The sequence below is a fragment of the Globicephala melas genome, chromosome 12 (genome assembly GCF_963455315.2).
Source record: "Globicephala melas chromosome 12, mGloMel1.2, whole genome shotgun sequence".
Classification (NCBI taxonomy): domain Eukaryota; kingdom Metazoa; phylum Chordata; class Mammalia; order Artiodactyla; family Delphinidae; genus Globicephala; species Globicephala melas.
This window is the reverse complement of record NC_083325.1, coordinates 38,750,958-38,774,583: the sequence shown is the minus strand read 5'-3', so window position 1 is coordinate 38,774,583 and position 23,626 is coordinate 38,750,958. Positions and strand designations below refer to the sequence as shown.

Genomic DNA, 23,626 nt, shown 5'->3' with positions numbered 1-23,626 from the left:
AAATTTTTAAATAAAAATTTATATAATTATACACCCCTTAAATAAAAAACTTGCCCTCTTCCTTCTGCCAGTACCTGCTCTGAGCACTCTTGTCAAGGTTGTAGAGACAGCCATACACCCATCTGATCTCCGACCCACTAACTGTTAAACCCAAAGCTACAAGCAATAAAAAGGAAGTAACACTGTGAAATGACAATCCAATGCTAAACTAAGGCCTTTCACATGAGAGTTTTATAAACGATGAGTGTCCAAATTGGTTGAAAAATATTTATCATATTAAAAAAAATCAGATAACTCTGCATAATAAAAATAATGGCAAGGAAAAAGATACCCAGTTTTTCTTAGGAAAAAAAATTCTCAGATACCATTTCCTTGAAAGGTATTTACTCTAGAAAATAGATTCCACTAAAACTGATCCTGTATTAATACTGGTAAGGAAAAACAAAGTTTCGTTTAAAAGGAAAGATTTGTGGGACTTCCTTGATGGTCCAGTGGGTAAGACTCTGTGCTCCCAATGCAGGGGGACTGCGTTCGATCCCTGGTCGCGGAACTAGATCCCGCATGCATGCTGCAACTAAGAGTTCGCATGCCACAACTAAGAAGCCCATGTGCCGCAACGAAGATCCCACGTGCTGCAACTAAGACCCAGTGCACCCAAAATAATAAATAAATATTTTAAAAAATAAAAGGAAAGATTTGTAAAGATAACATCCAATATTTTAAGCAGTACAACCTAATTTTTTTTAAAAAAAGAAGCATGAGCAGCTGTAGCACTACCATTAATCAATACTACTAATTCTTCTTTTTTTTTTAAAGGTAAGAAAGTAGCAGTACTACTTCTAAAGGAAGAGATTTCTGAGAAGTCAATAATGAAGTTGGATTTGTCTGACTTCAGGGTGGCACCAGCTCCCTCTTTTTGGATATTTGGAAGTACACATGACAAAAGGACATGGCTGAAATCCTGACATGCCCACTTCTAATTATTAAGGGAATAACATAATAATTCATCATCACACACACCTATCAATCGTTCTAAGATTAAAGGAAAAACAGAAGTAGCTCCTCACAAAAGTGAATGGAAATTCCTCTATTTTAAAACATCTGCTGTAAAAAGATATTTGATTTAAAACCTCTTCTGTACCTATTCCAATCATCTGGTAACAAAACTTGACCTCAAGTGTGGTGGGAAAGTGCTAAAAAATGTAATTTTAATTTTACTTTCAAAGTTGTAATTTTAGAGAATCACCAAATAAATTGGTGGTTTATCATCATGTTTGTTAAATTATTACTCTTGTTAAAATATTACAAGAGCTCTGGTTCTACATATATATATTTTATATATATATATATATATATATATATATACTTTTACCAAGAATCCTTTCCCTAACTTTGAAGATACTATACCATTTGAGTGTAAAGGTCAAAACCTAGACTAAGCCTCTCCTGTAAACACAGATACACAATAACCCACTTCTGATATCTACCTGACCAAATCACAGTGTAGGTAGTAAGTAGGGCACAGCAATAATCAAAAGCATATACTTTGGAGTTGGATACATGAGCGTTTAAATCCTAGCTCTATTATTTATTAGCAGTGTAACCTTGAGTTTCAATTTCATCATCTGTAAAATAGAAATAATAACACTGCCTACTTCAAGGGGTTGTTATGATTAAATGAGACAGCACAGGCAGCACACTGTCCTACAAATAATAAATGGTGGCAGCTACTACCCCTTGTTTTTTCCAAGAAAGGGGTTGTATCTCACTGCTCCTAAAACATAAGCACACATTGTGGTGGTGTGGCTGTTTCACATATAAACTATCACTTTATATACATATATTGTATATATAAATTATTATGAATGATTTTTCAAAAATAATAACTTAGTAGTTGAGAATTAGTAAGTCTAAAACATGGTGGTGATCTCAGCAAAAAGGGTAATTGAGATGACTTCTCTATGTAACAAAAGAAATCTGAAATAGAGTCTAATTTAGAAGCTCCCTTTTTCTGAAACTTAGTCCACTAGGCCATGTAGTCCTAAAACTGAATGAAAAAAAGGAAAGTTTGGTAAGGAACTCAACAGTTGGTAAGTAGCAATGTGATAATATGTTGCATTTGATGGGGAAATAGAAAAAGGATTTGCTTCATCTTGTATTTCTATTAACTCTGTTATATAACCATTTCTCACTAAAAATTTTAAAGATGCAAAATGTGACAATTCATGGAATAAGATCATACAAATTAAAACATAAACTTCAAAATTTTAAGGCTGCCTCATGCTCTTAACACACCCTGCTACCTCTCAACCACACACACTGGTGGATTAGCCATAGCAACCTTTTCTTTCTTGCTGCCTCCTCTGCCTATACTTAGCTGGTTCAGGCCAAGAAAAAAGCAAAGCTAGGAAGTAAACATACGCACCTTCAAGTATTTAAACATATGTCTGAATACTCTGCCAACTGCATTCCTGAATCCAGTATACATTATTGTGATGATTTTTAGAATTAGCCTTGCTCCTTGTCCTACTTCACCATGGCATCTTATTCGCGGGAATATGATTTGTGCTTCCTTGCTACAAGGCTCAGTGACTTCAGGAAAGGGTTCTTGCTTTATTTGTTGGTCTCCCTGCAACTGTACCCTCTAATAGTGAGTTATTAAACCTATTCAATACCTGCTCTGACTCCCTGACAGCTGGACTGCTGACTGCCCACCCTAAACTAACCAGGACTTGGGTTCTACAAAGACCTTGACTAATCACAGGTCACTCATCCTTTCTTCCTTGGAACACACGTCCCAATTGTAGATGGAATAACAGAATCCTGAACCTGCTCCCATGTCTAGTCCCATGTTCCCCCTGATGCAACAGCTCTGCCTAGATTTTATCATTCTTTTGTTCCCTGATCCTTCTCGAGTGTATGGCTTACCAAGTGCAGTAGTTAAGAAAAGGCAATGCCCATAGACCCAAGGTAGTTAAGTAAATAAAACATGCCTAAGTATAAAAGATGGAGAGATGGTGTGGATTTAAAAAAAAAAAAAAAAGAGCGTGAATGAGGGAGACAAACCCAAATTCCAATAAATGTGACACTTTGGGCAAGCTTTGGTCTTCCCCCCTTCACATGAGATGAGTGAGATGATTAGTGAAGTAATCCCAATCTGTGAGGCTGAAAAAAAATCATCCAAACATACCTTCTTTCCAATTCACAGACACTGGGGATCCGTTAAATTTTCAGAGATTTAAAGGTTGGGAACTCCTGGACTCCATCAGAGATTCTCACTAGGTTTTAAGGGATTTATACCTGAGATGGTGGCATGGCCAGAGCTCTGACAAATCACAACCATATACATGTCATTTTTCAATGAGGCTAGATGGTCACCAAGGTCTCCTACAGATCTATGATTCTGTGATTCTGATCATGCAGACTTCCATATACTGATGTTGTGCTCACAGAGGTATGCTATTGGGGTCACCTCTCATAAGGAAGATGGGTTTGCTGCATGTCCTCTGAATGGCTTAAAATGTTGCAGCCTGTATATGCAAAACATTAGCAAGGTTACATTCCCCAACCCATCCATAAAGAATCTACTGAAAAATCCCTAAGAGGCCGAGACAGTGATTGCTATAATTTTGCATGTTTTTCAGTGCCTCATTCAGCAACCTTGTAAAAATGCTTTGCATGGATAAATGCACCACATAAAGATTGAAGCAAGTCTTAACTAACTAACCTAACCAAAAAATAGGGTTACAAAGTCTGAAAACTCCTTAGTAAGCTCAGAAAGTTTATCGATTGAAGTGAACCTTAAGTTGGTACTAAATGGTGGGTAAGAGAGAACAAAAACTGATTTAAGCAAGGTGTTGTCATACAAAATAAAAATTGAGAAGTCACGGAAAATGAATAAAACGTAGAAAATATGCATGCTAAATTAGAGAGTTGGGTTAATGAATGAAGATAGCCAGCTCAGGCCTACACATACAATATGAAATTGAAAGTGTAGCTCTCTGTATTTGAAGTCAGAGATTTCATCAAATTCTGTATTATGAGCTAATCATAATTAGAAAAAACATTGCCCTTTAGAAAAAGTAAGCACATCAATCAATTACAGAGGGGGAAAATTACTGGAGTGTCCAATTAAGAAAGATCCTAGGTTAATGGCTGGGAGTTTAAGAGGCCTATATAAATACATGCAAAATTCTGAATACATGCATTTTTAGGACAAGGGAGTCATTGCTTTCTTTAGATTCTTAATGAGATGATGGTCCCAAACTGGCTAAGACCGCACCGATTTAAGTAAAAATCCAAAGTCTTTTGAATACCCATTTGTCAGAATTTAAGAAAAGAACAACTTTGTAAATATAAACTGCTACCACAGAAATGGTACTGCTTTTATTTTTGGCTACTTTTCTAGGGCTGTGTATAACTTATAGTACTTAGTGCAAAGCATGGAAATATCACAAAGTTTAACAAATGAGAGAAAAAAGGTTTTGATTTGACAAATAAAACTCAAACTATACCAAGTTGCATATAGAGAAGGAGGTGTTTCATATGACCAAAGTAACATTTAAGGGATAATTAACATTCAAAGTCAATAGTAATTAAGGACCTACTGTAGAGCACAGGGAACTCTGCTCAATACTCTGTAATGATCTATGTGGGAAAAGAATCTAAAAAAGAGTGGATATATGTATAACTGATTCACTTTGCTGCACAGCAGAAACTAACACAACATTGTAAATCAACTATACTCCAATAAAAATTAAAAACAAGACCCAAAAAAGCCAGTAGTAAACAACTTTCCCGCACGCTGCTCCTGAGGTGGGGCCAGTAGGCCAAACTGATAGTACAATATTGCCCCCTACTGAACTGTACTAGTAAAGATAAACCTAGAAGAACAGGACTTTAAAGTGCTTACTTTTAAAAGGACCTACTTGGAATGCTCTTTTCCCATCAATACCAGGTTAGCCTAATATTAGCATAAGTCTGGGTTATTCACTCTATGGTAATTTTAGTGTGGCAGTAATGTAATGTGGTGTAGGAGTTTAGAGGAATCAATCATGAATATAAGGTAACATTTAAAAATTACTATAATAAATATTTTTCTTAAAACTATATAGGATCTTGAAGTTTGTAAAGGCTGAACAAAGTCTCTAGTCTAACCAACTATAGGTTCACAACTTCCTTACATATATATATATATATATATATATATATATATACACACACACATCTGCCAAGTAGTTGCCCAGCCTTGGCTTAAACATTCTGGTGACAGAAAACTCACCATTCCTGAAAACAGTCTATCCTGTTTTGGATAATCCTCCTTACAGCTGAAAATTACTCTATCTCTCCAGGAGAAAACCCCTCAAATATTTAAGCAGGGCAAATTTGTCCCACTAAATCATCTATTCTCCAAATTAAATAACCCAAGTTCCTTTGGCAGCAGTTCCTGTGACCAGGGTTCAGATGTCTCCCACATTCTAAATGCACTCATCTAAATGTGTTTGTTTCTATTGTTGCTATAACATATTCCCACAAATTTAGTGGTTTAAAACACAAATTTATTATCTTACAGTTCTTTAGGTCAGAAGCCTGACACTGGTCTCACTGGGTCAATAGGGCCATATTCTTCTCTGGAGGCTCTAGGCTAGGAGGACCTGTTTCCTTGCTTTTTCTAGCTTTCAGATTCCACTCATTTTCCTGGGCTCAAGGCTCCCTCCCACTATCTTCAAAGTGAGCAACACTGCATCACTCTGACCATTCTTAAACAATCACCTTTTTCTCTTACCATCACCTCAGCCAGGAAGGGTACTTTTAAGGACTCACATGATTAGGTTGAGCCCACCTAGATAATTAAGGATAATCTCTGTATCTCATCATCCTTAACCTTAATTACTTCCACCAAGTCCCTTTTTTAAAAATGCAAAATAACATATTCACAAGTTTGGGGGACTACTACAAAATGCCTTCCCATTTGTATTTGCTCCTCCTAAAGTAGAACATTCCATCTGACTATGGTACGCTAGGAATGGTCAGCACTGAGTAAAAAAGGATTGTCACCTTCATCTTTTCAGATACTATACTTCTAATATCTGGATGAAAATCCAGAGAACTTATCTAATCACACCCATAATTCTCATTGGGCTACTAACTAAAACTCCTAAGCCATTGCTATAAACACAGCTCTTTTTTTTTTTTATTGGAGTATAGTTAATTTACAATGTTGTGTTAGTTTCAGGTGTACAGCAAAGTGAATCAGTTATACATATACATACATCCACTCTTTTTTAGATTCTTTTCCCATATAGGCCATTACAGAGTATTGAGTAGAGTTTCCTATGCTATACAGTAGGTCCTTATTAATTATCTATTTTATATATAGTAGTGTGTATATGTCAATCCCAATCTTCCAATTAAACATAGCTCAAGCCACTCCTGCCTCATCCTTTACTTGGCAGTTGTTTTTCTAAACCCAAGTATAAGAATGTAGGTTTAAGGACTTCCTTAGTGACGCAGTGGTTAAGAATCTGCCTGCCAATGCAGGGTACATGGGTTTGAGCCCTGGTCCAGGAAGATCTCACATGCCGTGGAACAACTAAGCCCGTGAGCCACAACTACTGAGCCCACGCTCTAGAGCCTGCGAGCCACAACTACTGAAGCCTGCGTGCCTAAAGCCGTGCTCCACAACAAAAGAAGCCACCGCAATGAGAAGCCCACGCACTGCAACGAAGAGTAGCCCCCGCTCGCCGCAACTAGAGAAAGCCCTCATGCAGCCATGAAGACCCAACGCAGCCAAAAATAAATAAATAAAAACAAGAAGAGTTTATGCAGAATAATTCTATTTTTTAAAACAGCATCTTCTATTTCTAATATGGAATATAAATACTTCATAAGTATTCAAAAGTTAATATTGTTAAAATCATCACATGTGGTAAAAATGGACAATACAAATTTTAACGTAAAAATATAAACTTTGAGATGAAGATTGGTAGTAAGATATATAACCACACTTAGAAAATATATTTCTGTTCCTATTTTTGTTACTCAAACACTGAAAGCTTTTGTGAGTCACTTAGCTTTTGGAAGTCTGTTTTTCTCCACCAAAATTGGACCCTGGAGATGACCTATCTGTGAGAAATGCACTGATGATTGACTAGAAAATGACTTTAAGTGTTTATAAACCTCAGTATTATCATTATCACTGCCTTTACTCTTCCATTTGCTCCATTATCTTGTCATCAACAGAGATACTACTTAAAATCACTCTACTCTTTTTCACTTCCCAGCTCTTCTCTATCATTTATCCAGCCTCAACAAGTCTTAAGTCAATCTTTAGCCTTTTAGGGACTAATAAACATATTCACCCAAAGAAAATGATGGTATAAGATGTAAGGTGATGCTTTGGGATTCTTAGGGAAAATATACCTCATACATATAAATAGATGTGTTTACAGCTCATTATAATTTGAGGTTACAGAGGCCATTCTCTCTATACTACATTTAACAGTATTAACAAAGTTAGTTTTGTGTTTTCACATCAGTTTCTACACACAGGAACATTACAATAATGACTACTATTATTTTTTTCACTTACCAAAAGAAAAAAGTTAAAATAAATATGAGGCTATTTCTCTCCCTTTTTCCATTGACTAAAAGAGGTGCCGTCTTTTTATATTTTACTCTGGAAAAGAGAAGGCTCATCAAAATTAAAATGATCTTATCCTAGGACCATTATAAAACACATACATCTGCCCCAAAAGATCTCTGAAATCCTGGTCAAATATCTTTCTCTGACCAACATGCCACTCAATGAATGTTGCTACTGAATTAGGACCTTTTAAAAAGATGGCAGTACTGTGATGAATAAACTAACTTGAACCAATAATTCCTTTTCTCATCCATTCACTCAACATCATTAAGCAACTATAATAATGTAATGCTTTCAGTCATTCAATAAATTCATAAAATGTGAAAATATAATATGGGAAGGAATATTTATACTTTCCTATTTTTTTAGAAATTTCTATTGTGTACTTCACATATAGTTTTACGTATGTAAATGACCTTACCTCTCTTACAGATAGCTGTGGTGGGAAGGAGATTGACAATACCAAGTTGGTGAATTCAAACCCAGAGGCCTCAACCTTTTGGCACACCTAAAAAAGTATTACATAAAAAGTATTTTTTATTACATAAAAAAGTATTATATAAATTCCAAGGAATTGCTCAAATTTTTACACTAATCTTCACAACATGAATTTTTGGTCCAGGAGATGACACTGCAAAACTTCTAAACTTTTACCTTTGAGTAGGAAACTCTCACAAACATCCTGAAATCAAATATTTGCCAACTATGACCCTGAGGACTGATATCACAAGGTGCCAAAAGAGCCAGGACTCACCTGCAGAACAACCTGTTGAATGTCAAAATACTTTTCTATTAAGTCACCTGGTAATTCAGAAAAGATCTTAAACAAAATAAAGCTAAATAGGCACTCCTGATACCTGGAAACAAAAAGCAATCCCACCTTCAATCATGTACCTTCCTCAAGGCTGTAACACTAGTCTTTTCTAGACACTAAAAGGTATGACTAAAGAAGAACTTTTCTCTAACTCCTTAGCTATGTTAAACAGCAAAGGGAAAATTGCTACATTTTTGTTCAGTTGAACAGCACTCATAACTGAAATACATGGATACATATTTCATTAATTTTCAGACATGTTGATAAAAAGGTAATTTGAGAATAGTAGGCTTTTTAAAAAAAAAATTAAGAAAACGTTCTAATGATTCATTTGTGTGAAACAAGTTGAAACGAATGGCATTGTTCCTTTGGATACAAGAATTCTAGGCCCTAGAACTGAAAATCTTTATGAATCGCACATTAATAAAAAAACAGTTTACCTTTTTAATGAACTCTTTTTCACAGAAGTCTTGAAGAATTCCTAGGCATACATTGCATACATTTAAATTTGAGTTCTTGGAAGCAATGCTTCCATCTTCAATAATCGAGATCTTTCCCTCTCCATTTTGACTCAGATTATCCATCCCATCAATCCCATCTTCTAGTTCTTGTAGTCGAATTTTCTTGGGAGGTGGGTTTGGAACTTCTGAAATTAATTCATCTTTTTCAGTTTCCAGAAATTTTTGCAGTTCATTGAGCAACTCCTGGAAAGTTAATTAAAAAAAAAAAAAAGTAATGACCCTTTAACAATGTCCTTAAGGGTAAGATGAAGTGTGAAAATTATGATATATCACAGACTTATACAATGCTGACTTATATCAGTTCTGGAGCAGTTAGTTTTATTAGCCAGTACTGGCTTTCAGGAGAATTTAAAAGAGAATACCTAATTCCTATCATATATGTGTGAATATTTTTTCAAAAGAGTTTCATACATAAGTGAAGCTAAAATCCTAAATCTGAGATGGAAAGGTTCCATTAACAAATTTATTAATTTGGCCTGTAGTTCTGTTGTGAGGGTCATTCACTTGCTAATTTCAGCAAAACAAACAAACAAAAACAAAAAAACCCAACTTCAATTCTAATTATTAGCAAATAGAAATGCAAACTGAATTTCCATCTATGCTAGGTTATTTAATAATCTCACAACCACTAAAACTTCATATGTACAATATTTAATATGAAATATGAAAAATTACATAGATTAGAAGTCTATTAAGTAAAAATAATTTCTAGTCAATTTACTAAACAAAGGCAAACAGATGCTGGCAATGCTGAAATTTGGCATCATAATTACAAACCATTTACAGGCATTAATTGAAAAAAGCCCTCTACTACATTCTGGTTTGCCTAATTTCTGTCACTCTTTGTATTGGAATGTAAAAAGTGGCATTCCTTTCAAACCACTATCATATTTCAGACATTCCACTCATCTAAATACTCAGAGGACTTTTCTTCTGTTTTGTCTAAATTGGGCAGGTTTTATTATTCAGTTGTTGAATAAATATCCTTTTGAAATTCACTCATATTACAATTTACTGACTCTAAAGGGAAAAATCTTTCACTCAAACAAATTTAATTCATTTTATTAAGACATGAGCTCTCCTATTAAATCTTTAACAGAGAAATACATACACATATACACATACAGGCATATTATGGCCCACACAAATATGTTTATTATTACCTAAGACCTATAATGTCAATATAACATCGTACAGATACATGCATGTGTACATATATCACATGAATAGAAAATATCAAAATATATTTACCCAGAAAAGTCCTCAGATATTTTCATATTTATATAAAATGATACAAAAGTTGGCAACACTAAGTGTCTTTCTATAATATATATTTTAAAACTTACAACATATGTATAAAATAATAGATTATAAATGTGTCTGAAAAAAATTGTAAGGCAAGTTACACAAACTCAATCTTATCACTTCATAGTCATTATGCGTATAAAGAAATATAGATGTATATATTAATCATCATAGCATATGTACCATTTCCAGTTTTCAAAGTGTTTTCACATACTTTATTAGATATTGTCCCTTAAAATCCTGTGAGGTGGATGTTATCATCATGCCCATTTACAGAGAAGAAAACTGAAGCTGGAAAGTGGTGAAACTGGGATTCAAATCCATGTCTTCTAGCTCCAAATTCTAGGCTTTGGATTCAGACAGACAGTTCATATCCTAGCTTGCTCACTTAATAGCTGTGTAACTTTGGGCGGGTTGCTTAACCTCTCTGTGCCTCAGTTTCTTCATCTGAAAATAGAGACAATCATAGTATGTACTTACCTAATAGGTTATTGTGAAGATTATATGAGAGCTTGACATATAATAATGCTATATGAATATTGGATATAATTATTTCCAAAATAATAGAAACTAATACATAGGAGAAATGACTGCCATTGCTAACTCCTGGGCAATTTTTTTTAATTATAGGAAGCTGAATGTGTGTGTGTATGTGTGTGTGTGTGTGCATGTGTGTGTGCGTGTGTGTGTGTGGTGTATTCGTACTGTTTATAAGTACATATTTACACATATGTATATAATTACTATCTGCCTCTGAAAAGAACATCACTGTTAGAATAAAATATATTTCACAAAATGTTATATATTTTATATGAAATACTCTATTAAATGTCAAAGCTCTCTGTATATTACCATAAATGTCAAAGACCTCAGTATATTACTTTTGCTATTAATAGTGGTAAGTGATAATAAGCATTTACTTCTAGAGAGTTGCAAACACCTATTTGTAAATACAAGTGGTAATACAGAAAACAGAAAAAGAAAAAAGGCAACCAAACCCACCATGCTTCCACCCCCCCATTACATTTTACTAATATCTGGTGAGATGCACTATTTTGTGATATTCTGTCTAGATATTCTTTAGGAAAGATCTATGCAAACATTAAATGCACCAGTGAATTGCTTCACAAAGATCTCACTACATTAAATGTTAAATATAATCACTTAAGAAGGAACTTACATTTTATATGGTAATGGCAATTCCCAAATTACCATTATCGGTAACTACTTTATTATAGTTTTTAAAAAAATTTAATGAAGAGTTATCAACAGATACTTGCCCTCAAATACACAGGTATTGATTTAAGACCCTTTCTTAACTTAAAAAAAAAAGGAAGGAAGGAAGAGAGAAAGAAAGAGAGAAAGAGAGAAAGAAAGAAAGAAAATACCCTTACCTTGTAGGGAAGTTTGTATGGTGCATGAAAATCCACACCACAGAATCTGAAGATACATCTTGGACAGGTACCAGTACTGAGCAACAACTGGGCCACATGCTTGTTTTCCACAGTCAGTGGAAACATATTAAATAGCTACAACTAGAAAAAAAGAAAAAGTAAAACTAATGAGCACCTTTTGTGTTTTACTTTCACAGACAAATATATGGTCACCTTTAAGGATAAAAATCTTTAAAGATAAAACATTTATATTTGAAAATCACTATTTGGTATTCTCCAATAATGTCCCTTTCATTAAATCCATATTGAAACAAAAACTTGAAGGCAATTTATTAGATGGATCAGGTAAAAGTTTCTAATTGTCAAGGACTTTAACATTCTGGATTATGATAAAGTGCATCAACATAACTAAATCAATCAAAAGAAATAAAAACTAATAAAAAATGGCTGTCTCTAAGGAGGGTAATGAAAACAAGAATACAGAGTGTAATTTTGCTTTTTATTTTGTACCATTCAGTATTGTTTGAGAACACAGAGTTGTAAATTCAATAAACTTTCCTGTTAGAAATAAGAAATGAGTTTGCTAGAAAAAATAATCAGATCAGTCTATGTTATGTAATACTTGACTGCCCTTAATGATAGTTAAGCAGTCAAGTATTCAAAGCAAACTGATCAGATTCGAAAACATCAATTTTACTTTGATGAAATAATAACTAAATAAAAACCAACTATTAGCAAAATGAGAAAAATCTTCCTTTCATACACAAGTAAAAACTCCAACAAAAACAAATAAAGTGCAAAATATTTGAGTAATTATTATCTAAAACAAGTTGCCACTTTTTTGCAATTTGAACAAACTCACTTGGAAGTAAATACGACATAGAGAATGGGTTCTTGTTGCCAGGAAGGAGTGGGGTAATGAAAATTAAATTTCATAGTCATTCTGTTTGGAGGGAAAAAAAGGTCTTCTGATTAATGAATCAGCTCACATTACTTTAAAATGAGGAACTAGTGATATTTTATAAAACTGTGATTGCATGGTTATGGTACTGAGGTCATAGAGATAAAAGATTGTGGCACCTTTAATTTGTTCATTTTCATAATTCAAATGAACTTAGTTTTTGTGGAGGGTGAAGCTCTTACCAACTGCTTACTATAAAGATGTGACTCTTAGAATTAGTTTGTGTTTTCTAACCCTTTAAAACCCACTACTTACTTTCAAGTTTCTAAATGTTTGTGGCCACTTATCAAGAATAGATCCTTGACAGAAAACAGATAGTACTATGGAACTCTTCACCATAAAAATAAGGTCAGCAAGCAGGACTACAAAAACCAGATTGCCTGTGGCTGGGTTCTAATTCAAGGTACCAAAATATGTGAGTTGTCAGGGAGGGGAAGGGAAGAAAACCAAGCTTCTCTGGACACACCAGTGAGAACTTTCAGACACCCAGATTGGGAAACACTGATTAGGATTGCCTAAGTAAATTTGAGCTCCAGAAAGTACAGAATATGTAAAGAACCACCTTTGCATAATGAAGCTCTGTGTGATCATTGTTATTTACAAACGATCTGAATCCCTTCCCCCAGCTCATTTAATCTAATAGTTTGATGCTGATAAGGGGTTGGGATTCTTTGAGGAGCTGATTATCATCATTTAAAGTGTATCCCAACTGCATTCCCCTCACAGAGAAACTGTTTCTATTTCGTCCTTTTTTTCTCCTCCTTTCCATTAGCTAAAGCCAAGGATTTCATTTAATTGAGAATTAACCTTTAGCTCAGAAAGAGAAACCAATAAACCCTCCTGTCCAATAAATAAATCCAGGACTGAGTGCTTAAGATGGGCACTTTGTATCAAAGATTTCCCAGGAGACTTAAGTTAAATAGTTGTATTAAAATGTATGCTTTTTCCCCCAGTTGGCTTAAAGACAATGTTTGTTTCTCCATTAGGTTCACTAGAACAAAGGTATCACACTAGTCAATAAATGACACATTATACTCTCTTGGCTCTAAAGTTTCCAAACCCGTTCAAAATTAGGAAATCTCCTGTCTTGAGTAATTTGAAGAGGTCTTAAAAGAGCAAAACAAAACCCTCTTCCGTAATTATGTTAGTAATCGAATGGCATTACAAATTTCTCAAGATCACTTTCACCTAGCAACAATCTAGCGACTTCCCAAGCGCGTTAACATTAGGAAAAAATACGTTCTTAAATTTGGTTGTTTCATCTTGATGTACAGCGCTGAAATGCCAGGATTTCATAAGACATCAGAAATCAGTTGTTCCATATTAGATTTATTATCTTTGAAACCAAGCCCTGAGAAATGCATCCCGTACTGTAAGGTTTTCACTGTCGGTTGCCTTTAAGATGTTTGTTTTTCGTTTACGTGTTTACTTTACCCAAAGAACTGGAACATATCATTGCAACAGAATCTCTTCCCAGGTGTCAGGATCCTACGGCGATCCAGTCCCTGCTCCACAAATCAATGGTAACTAGCCCCGTCTCTGGTTTACTAGAGAAGATGGTTTTTCTTTTCACTTCTCGGACGATTACAGAAACTATTTATTACAAACAGGCCAGGAGCAGGCAAAAAAACCAGGCTGAGTCTCACATCCCGGGATCTTTTAAAACTCATTTTCATACAGAAGGGTGTCATTCGTCTTGTGGGGTGGGGGTGGGGTGTGGATTTTTAAAGAAAGGCGCTCGTAACTTCATCGCGCTACCGATACACTCAGCAGTGGAATCTACTCTAGATTTCTGGAAAGTTCAACCCCAGGTCTAACCTCCAGTCTTTCCTTTGGCCAACCAAGGAAGCCCTTCTCACCTTCAGTCGGGTCCCCAAACACTTCCCACTCACCCCTCCTTGCTAACAAAGCCTCTCCCACAGGAAGGAAACGATCCCCTCCATCCACACCTCTCCGGCATGCAGTCCTCACCCCCTCTCCTCAGACCTCCCTTGCCTCACCTTCTCCCACGGCGCCGGAGCTAGAGATTTAACCCCTTCCAGCCCTCAGAGGGAACGGGGAAGACTAAAGACAACGCACCTATTGCGTCTAGCAATTCTGTTCCCCGAGGAAACGAGAGCTATAGAACAAAAAGTACCAGCTCCCTCACGCGAGGACTGAGTGAATTCTCCCCTGCTTGTTTGCAGGGAAACCAGTCAAGATACATGGCCGGCCGCCACGCACCTTGCCTGCCCCGCGGGTGGAGGAGTGGTGTTTGGGGCATTATTCCGGCCGGGTGCAGGACTTGTCCCAGGGAAGCCTCCTTGGGACTCTGACGTCTAGGACATTATAGCCGCCACCAGAAATATCGATGAGCTCTTACCCTCTGTTTAGAATGGAAGTTCTTTCCAAGGCAAATAAAAAGAAAGCGTTTCTTCCCATAGGTTAGTGGCATCCTCCTAGGCTGTAATACCAGCCAGCAAAGCACCACAAACCACATCCTGACTGCAGGGGAGGGCCGGGTGGAGGGCTCTGCACTCTGCATGTTGTGCCTGGCGCTCAAGCGGCTGGTGTCCTCGGGCCTGGAGAGTCCCAGCTCAGAGCGGGATCTGAGAGGAGGCGGAGATGGCGTCCCAGCCGCCGCCTCCGCCGAAACCCTGGGAGACCCGCCGGATTCCGGGGGCCGGGCCGGGGTCAGGACCCGGCACCACTTTCCAGTGAGTGTGCGATTTTTCAGGCCGCGAGTTTTGTGGGCCATAGCGGGGACTTGGCAGGAGGCGGTTGAAGCCGTTGTTGGGTGTGAAGTGTCCCCTCCCCCTCTCAACCAGCCCCCACCCACACCCCTAGTCGTAAGGGAGGTCGAAGTGCCTTCGGGGCGCCTGCAAGGGGAATTCGGTGTCAGACAGCTGCTTCTGACTCGGCGGCTCTCGGCAGCGACGTTTCCGGGAGGGGTAGCGATAGTCCTGGGCTCCTGAGTGCCGGTGCTTGGAAGAAAGGGTCAGGTACCACCTGTCCCTTCTGTTTGGGGGACACCCTGACTGAACTGCACGACTCTCTTCCCCCCGCCACCCCTACCTTAAAGAGTTAAGACTTTAGGTCCGTAGCAGGTGAGAGAGGCATTTGCCCGGCCCCGGCTCGTCAGGGAGCAAAGTCTCTCGAAAGCTTTTAACCATCTCTCGACAAGTTGGTGAAAGCCCAAAAGGTCACTTTTACACAACTGGAACTCAAGCCTGTACTGTTTGCGTTCTTTTGCAGCATAACTCAGCAATGTTTCGGATAAAGATTTGGAAAAGCAACAAGCGGGAGTTAAAAAACTGAGGCCTACGAGTGGCCTTTATGTGCTAGATAGTGTGTGATTTTTTTCTAAGGCCTGTGGTTTTTTGTTTGGTTTTAATCAGTGTTAAATGGATCTACAACTCAAAAAAGGCTAAAATAGAATAAAAGAGAAGAATTTCACATAGAGAATGGGTTCTTGTGCCAGGAAGAACGTGTTTTGTGTTGGGTGGATCTGGACATCTTTTTTTTTAATTTTTTATATTGGAGCAGAGTTGGTTAATGTGTTAGTTTCAGGTGTACAGCAAAGTGATTCAGTTATACACATACATGTATCTATTCTTTTTCAAATTCTTTTCCCATTTAGGTTATTACAGAATAGTAAGCAGTGTTCCCTGTACTATACAGTAGGTCCTTGTTGGTTATCTATTTTAAATATAACTGTGTACATTGTCAATCCCAAACTCCCAATCTATCCCTTCCGCCCTTGTAATCATAAGTTCTGTTCTCTAAGTCTGTGGATCTGGGCATCTTAATTCAGATGGTGAGACTCGAATGTAACATTGCCTACTGTGGTAGGTTTACTTACATAGAAATCCCCAACATACTGGAATGTATTTCTGCTATGCTCTAAAATCTTGTAATGTTTTTTTAAGGTGTTTGAACACAATTGCTACTTTATTTAATAATGAAGGTATATCAGTAGTAAGCTTTAATTATGCTATTAAGTTGGGATGACACTTTATGCTACTTTTTAAAAAATAAATTTGTTTTATTTATTTTTGGATGCGTTGGGTCTTCGTTGCTGCGCACAGGCTTTCTCTAGTTGGCAGCGAGCAGGGGTTACTCTTCGTTGCGGTGGGTGGGCTTCTCATGGCAGTGGCTTCTCTTGTTGCGGAGCATGGGCTCGAGGCACATGGGCTTCAGTAGTTGTGGCTCGCGGGCTCTAGAGCACAGGCTCAGTAGTTGTGGCGCACGGGCTTAGTTGATCCTCAGCATGTGGGATCTTCCCAGACCAGGGCTCAAACCCGTGGCCCCTGCATTAGCAGGCAGATTAGCATTTTTTGCTAATATAAAAGTAGCATTTGCTACCTTTTTTTATGAGTGGTTTGACCTTCTTTAAAAATTTGGACTGCTCTTTAGAAGAGAGATGTTTTATTTTTGCATCTGTTAAAGTTCTGTTTGTAAGATTAACCATTTTCCCATTTTTTAAGAAAATGTGAAGTATTTTAAACACCTAGAGACTGGTAGAGAGTAAGATGATGAATACTTGTGTATTAGCTCCCAGCTTTAAGAAATATTAACATTTTACCAGATTCGCCTCAGATTTTTTAAAAAATAAAAATTAGAGCAACAGTTAAACCCTCCCATTCTTCTTTCCTATGGTAACTACTGTCCCTATTTGGTTTTTATTGTACACAATGTTTTTATACTTCATTATTGAGCTTTGTATGTACATTACATATGTATATATGTATGTATTATTATTCAGTATATTTTTGACTTTAAATATATTCGAACTGTATGTATCATTTGCAAAGTGTTTTTCCACTAAGTATTATTTATTTTGAGATTTATCTTGTTCATTCTTGTAACTGTACAGGCATACTTGGGAGGTATTGCAGGTTGGATTCAGACCACCGCAGTAAATCAAATATCTCAATAAAGCGAATGAATATTGCAATAAAGCGAGTCACATGAGTTTTTTTGGTTTCCCAGTGCATATAAAAGTTATGTTTATACTCTACTGTAGTCCATTAAGTGTGCAATAGCATTATGTATAAAGAAACAATGTGTATAACCTTAAAGATACTTCATTGCTAAAAAAATGCTGACCATCACCTGAGCCTTCAGCCAGTTGTAATCTTTTTGTTGGTGGAGAGTCTTGCCTCGATGTTGACTCATTGGAGGTGGTTGCTGAAGGCTGGGGTGGTTGTGGCAGTTTCTTTAAATAAGACCACAATGAAGTTTGCCACATTGGTTGAGTCTTCCTTTCTCGAACATTTCTCTGTAGCATGCAGTACTGTTTGATAGCATTTTACCCACAGTAGAACTTCTTTCAAAATTGGAGTAAATTTTCTCAAACCCTGATGCTGCTTTATCAGCTAAATTTACATAGTAGTCTAAATCCCTTGTTGTCATTTCAACAATCTTCATATCTTCTTCACCAGGAGTGGATGCCATCTCAAGAAACCACTTTCTTTGCTTACCCATAAGAAGCAGCTCCTCATCTGTTACAGTCTTATCATGAGATTACAGCAATTCAGTTACATCTTTAGGCTTCACTTTTATTTTTAGTTCTCTTGCTATTTCCACCACATCTGTAGTTACTTGCTTCACGGAAGTCTTGAACCCCTTTAAAGTCATCCATGAGGGTTGGAATCAACTTCTTCCAAACTCCTGTTAAAGTTGATATATTGAACTCATCCCATGTATCACAGATGTTCTTAATGGCATCTAAAATGGTGAATCCTTTTAGAAAGGGTTTCAATTTACTTTGCCCAAGTCCATCAGCGAAATCACCATCTATGGCAGCTATAGCCTTATGAAATTTGTTTCTTAGATAATAAGACTTAAAAGTCGAAATGACTGCTTGATCCATGGGCTACAGAATGGATATTGTGCTAGCAGACATGAAACAACATTAATCTCATTGTACACCTCCATCAGCTCTTGGGTGACCAGTTGCATTATCAGTGAGCAGTAATATTTTGAAAGGAATCTTTTCTTCTGAGCACTAGGTCTCAACAGTGGGCTTAAAATATTTAGTAAACCATATTGTAAACAGATGTGCTGTCATGCAGGCTTTGTTGTTCCACTGATAGAGCACAGGCAGAGTAGATTTAGCATAATTCTTAAGGGCCTTAGGATTTTCAGAATGGTAAATGAGCATTGGCTTCATCTTCAGGTTCCAGCTGCATTAGCCCCTAACAAGAGAGTCAGCTGGTCCTTTGAGGCTTTGAAGCCTGGCATTGCCTTCCCTCTAGCCATGAAAGCCCTAGATGGCATCTTCTTCCCATAGAAGGCTATTTTGTCCGCATTGAAAATCTGTTGTTTAGCATAGCCACCTTCATTAATTGTCTTAGCTAGATCTTCTAGATAACTTGCTGGAGCTTCTACACCAGCACTTGCAGCTTTACCTTGCACTCTTATGTTATGTAGATGGCTTCTTTCCTTAAACCTCCTGAAACAACCTCTGCTAGCTTCAGACTTTTCTTCTGCAGCTTCCTCATCTCTCAGCCTTCACAGAATTGAAAAGCGTTAGGGCCTTGCTCTGGATTAGGTTTTGGTTAAGGGAATGTTAATGGCTGCTTTGATTTAGCTAGACCACTAAAACTTTCGTCATGTCAGCAATAAGGCTGTTTCACTTTATCAATAGCGTGTTCGCTGGAGTAGCACTTTTAATATCCTTCAAGAACTTTTCCTTTGCATTCACAGCTTGGCTAACAGTTTGGTGCAAGAGGCCTAGCCTTTGGCCTATCCTGACTTTTGACATGCCTTCCTCTCTAAGCTTAATCATTTCTAGCTTTTGATTTAGAGGCGTGTGACTCTTCCTTTCACTTGAACACTTAGAGGCCGTTGTAGGGTTATTAACTGGCCTAATTTCAACATTCTTATGTCTTAGGGAATAAAGGAATCTCGAGAAGAGAGAGAGACATGGGAGGAAAGGCTGGTCGCTGGAGCAATCAGAACACACACATTTATTTTGAGAGTTTGCTGTCTTATAGGGGCACAGTTCATGGTGTCCTAAAACAACTAGAATAGTAACATAAGAGATCACTGATCACCATAACAAATATAATAGTAATGAAAAAGTTTGAAATATTGTGAGAATTACCAGAATGCGACACAGACACGAAGTGAGCAAATGCTGTTGAAACAATGGTGCAGATAGATGGGCTTGACCCAGGGTTGCAACAAGCCTTCAATTTGTAAAAAGCACGATCTGCAAAGCATCATAAAATGAGGTATGCCTGTAGTTCGTTTTAACTGCCATAGAATATTCTGTTATATAAAAGCAAACTATTTGTTCTGTTATAGATATTAGAGTATTAGTTGTTAAATATTTAAAGCTACTGCAGTCAAAATTCATGTGTCTTTCTCCTTGTGCACATTTCCAAGAGGTTTTCTGGGAGGAGAGTTGCTTGCTGGAAGGGTATGCTTATCTTCAAGTACTGACTATCACCAAGGTGCTCCTCGAAGTGGTCGTATACCAATTTTTACATTTTCACTAGCAAGGTATTCTGTTTCTCTACATTTTTTCCAACACTTGTTGTTATTTTGTAGTACTGTATTTACCAATCTAATAGATGTGAAATGGTATTTAATTTGCACTTCTCTGATCAGTAATAAAATTGAGGATCTTTTTGAATGTTGATTTGAAATTTTTTCTGTTGGTAATCTTTTGCCCACTTTTATGTTGGCTTTATCTTTGCTTATCAATTTGTAGGAGTACTTTATTGTTTGTACTGATCCTATTTTGTTTTTATCTTTCAATCTTTGGCTTGTCTTATTGCTTTATTTACATTCATGTTCATTTTTGTTGTACAGATATTTTAATTTTAATATAGCCAAATTTTTCATCTTTTACTTGTGCTTTTTCTATCTTGGTTAAGAAACCCTTTCTACCTCAGATCAGGAAAATTTTTGTCTATATCTTCTTTTAACTGTTCATTTCCCATTCATATCTTTTTTTTTTTTTTTTTTTTGCGGTACGCAGGCCCTCTCACTGTTGTGTCCTCTCCCGCTGCGGAGCACAGGCTCCGGACGCACAGGCTCAACGGCCATGGCTCACGGGCCCAGCCGCTCCGCAGCATGTGGGATCCTCCTGGACCGGGACACGAACCTTTGTCCCCTGCATCGGCAGGCGGACTCTCAACCACTGCGCCACCAAGGAAGCCCCCCATTCATATCTTTAATCCACCTGGAACTGACTTTGTTGTACAAAAATCAGTGTGAAATAGAGAATTCAATTCTTTTCCATGTGGATAACTTATTATCCCAGCACCATTTATTAAGTAGTTTATTCCATACTACTTTATAATGCCATCTATATCACACCAAGTTTTCCTAAATGTGTGGTTCTGTTTGGGGGACTTTACAATATGTTCTGTTGCTGTATTTATCTATTCTTATGCTAACACCACACTGTCTTTATAATAAGTTTTGATATTTGGTATGTCAAGATCCTCCACACATTGCTGTTCTTCATAATTGCCTTTGTTGCACTTAGCCTTTATAAAAAGACTTATTGGGATTTTTATTAGAACTTTATATTTTATTGGAACTTTTATGTAAAGATCAAATAAGCCTTTTCATCCATGAATATTGTGTAAGGTGCGATTGGTGAGATTTTGACATTCTTTTTTGCTTTAAGTAGTGTTTTATAATTGTTTCCATGAAGTCCTTTCCCATCGTTTATAAGATATAAATATTATATCCAGCATAATGTCAGACTCTTAATTTGTTCTGATGGTTTGGTTGAAATTCTTTTGAGTCCTGTGTTGACAATCCTGTCATTTACAAATAAGCCAGCATAAATTGCCAACATCCTTGTATTGTTCCAGACTTTCATTGGAATGCTTCTCAAGTCTCACTATAAATTATGATGTTTGCTTTTTGTTTTTGATAGATATCCTATCAAACTTCTATCTCTCTACCTTGCTCAGATTTTTATTATGAAGGGGTATTAAATTTTATGAATAACTTTTCTGCATCTGTTGGGATAATTATGTGTTTTTATTTTAATATGAAAATGTGGTTTATTGCATCAATTAATTGTCCAATGTTGAATCATCCTTGCGTTTCTGGATGAACTCTGCTAAATTTTGATTTTTTTAAAAAAATACAATGTAGAAATCTAATATTTTAAGATCTTTGCATATATGTTCCTAATTGGAACATATGGTTTGGTATCTGGTTTGGTATCAGAGTTTTGTAGCTACAGAAATTTTTCTGTTGAGTTTAATTTTTATTCCTTTACAGACTATGTTCTCCTTAGCAGCCTTTAAGATTTTCCCTTACCTTGGTCCTCTACAGCTTTATTAGGCTCTGTCTAGGTTCAAATATTCAGATATACATATGTACATGTATATATTTTCCTCCTGCTCAGCAGCTACAATGTTCATGCTCAGTACCCACAGTGTTGAATCCGAGGATTCACATGTGTCTTTAATTCAGGAAAACTCTCACGAATCCTATCTTTAAATATTGTTTGAGCACTATTCTTTCCCATCTCTTCTTCTGGAACTACTATTAAACATATCAGGAATAGTTCTGCTCCAAGTAACAATATCTGACTTTCTGTGCTTTCAACTATAGAGGCATTTATTGTTTAGTTGACAAGAAGTCTAGAGATCTGCTAACTCACCATTGTCATCAGGGGACCTACATTTTTCTTGGCTTCCTTTTTGTCTGTCAGCTTTCCGGCATTTTCAGTCATCTCTGTCTTACTCTTGCTCCTTCGAAAGGAATCTCTTTTTTTTTTTTTTTTTTTCCAGCAGTTATACTTTGTTGGGCTTCAATGTATTTTTCATTATATTATTTTTGGTGGGATTCATAGAGATACTTGAATCTGACTTGATGTCTTTCATTGATTTCAGAAAAGGTTCAACCATTATTTCTTTAAATATCTCTTCTGCCCATCCTCTTTTCATTTCTCTGACCCCAATTACATATATGCTCTATATTTCACTATACACTCCATCTTACACTCATTTCTGTATGTATCCTTTTGTTACTCATGCTTCATTCTGGGTATTTTCTTCTGAACTCTTCTAGTTCACCAGTATTTTTCTTTCAGTGTGTCTAATCTGATAGTAAACGAATCAGTCATTGAGTTCGTAGTTTCAGGTATTTTATTCTTTTAGTTTTAGAATTTCCATTTGGTCCTGCTTTGTAGTTTCTATTCTCTGCTGAAAATCTCAATCTTGCCTTTTTTTCCTTGAATATGTATAGCATAGTTGTTTAAAGTCTCCACCTGATAACTCCATTATCTGGATCCATATGGATCATTTTATATTGGCTAATGTCACTCATTTTTTTTTAACATGTAGTTTTGTCATCATAGAGGCTCAATTATTTTTCAGTGAGAGCTGGGCATTGTATATAGATAATTTAAGGCGATTTGAGGCCTAGGATGGTCTCTTCCTCCAGAGAGTTTTACTTTTGATAGGCACCTTGGGCCACTAGCAATCTAAGATCATTTTAATAATTTCAGATTTGAGCTAACTTGAAATTGTGGTTTTCAGTTTCTCCCAGGGCTAGTCTATTTCGTGTTAACCTTTTTCCCCTTACTCCTAGCATGTGGCTGTTTAAAGTCCCAGTCTGAAGTGTGGGCATTTATCTTGTCCCTCTTTTGGGACTTCTGAATTCTAGTTTTTGTCTCCTTAGCCCAGAGAGTCTATTAAAAGCTCTACTCAACTTCTCATCCTGTCAGCCATCTCTTCTGGAATTGGCCCTCTTCCCTTGAGAAACATCTAAAATGGGCTCTCTAGATTTTCTCCTACTCCTGGATCTTGACTCTAATTCCTCAGTGTCTTGTCTTCTCATGCTTTAAACAGATAATTTTATATTTTTTCTAGCTTTTCTAATTGTTTTCTGTGAAAGAGTTGGTCTGATTACCTAGAATACCATCACTTGAAGTAGAATTCCACAAGTTCCATATTTCTACTCTGTTCCTTAGTGTACAACAACTAATTTTCTTTTTGCCTCATAGTTACAAGATGCCTTGTG

At 36.7% G+C, this 23,626-nt stretch overlaps 2 protein-coding genes across 7 annotated transcripts in view; one reads left to right on the top strand and one right to left on the bottom strand.

Moving 5' to 3' along the window:
• PUS10 (pseudouridine synthase 10) overlaps positions 1-14,850 on the bottom strand; it is a 69,288-nt gene extending 54,438 nt beyond the window's left edge. For 3 of the 6 annotated variants that reach the window (XR_009566133.2, XR_009566134.2, XM_030877314.2), the window contains exons 1-4: positions 14,641-14,741; positions 11,680-11,820; positions 8,900-9,163; positions 8,067-8,153 (exon numbers count right to left, since the gene is read on the bottom strand). Coding sequence is in view for 4 of the 6 variants with exons in the window: in XM_030877314.2 (XP_030733174.1) it covers positions 8,067-8,153; positions 8,900-9,163; positions 11,680-11,805 (477 nt within the window). In the remaining 2 variants the exon portion in view is untranslated. The other 3 variants (XM_030877312.3, XM_030877311.2, XM_030877317.2) reach the window with 3 other exon arrangements.
• Positions 14,851-15,199: 349 nt separating this feature from the next.
• PEX13 (peroxisomal biogenesis factor 13) overlaps positions 15,200-23,626 on the top strand; it is a 35,810-nt gene continuing 27,383 nt past the window's right edge. The window contains exon 1 of the mRNA XM_030877319.2: positions 15,200-15,336. Within this exon, the coding sequence (XP_030733179.1) occupies positions 15,245-15,336 (92 nt within the window). The 5' untranslated portion in view covers positions 15,200-15,244. The remainder of the gene's footprint in view (positions 15,337-23,626) is intronic.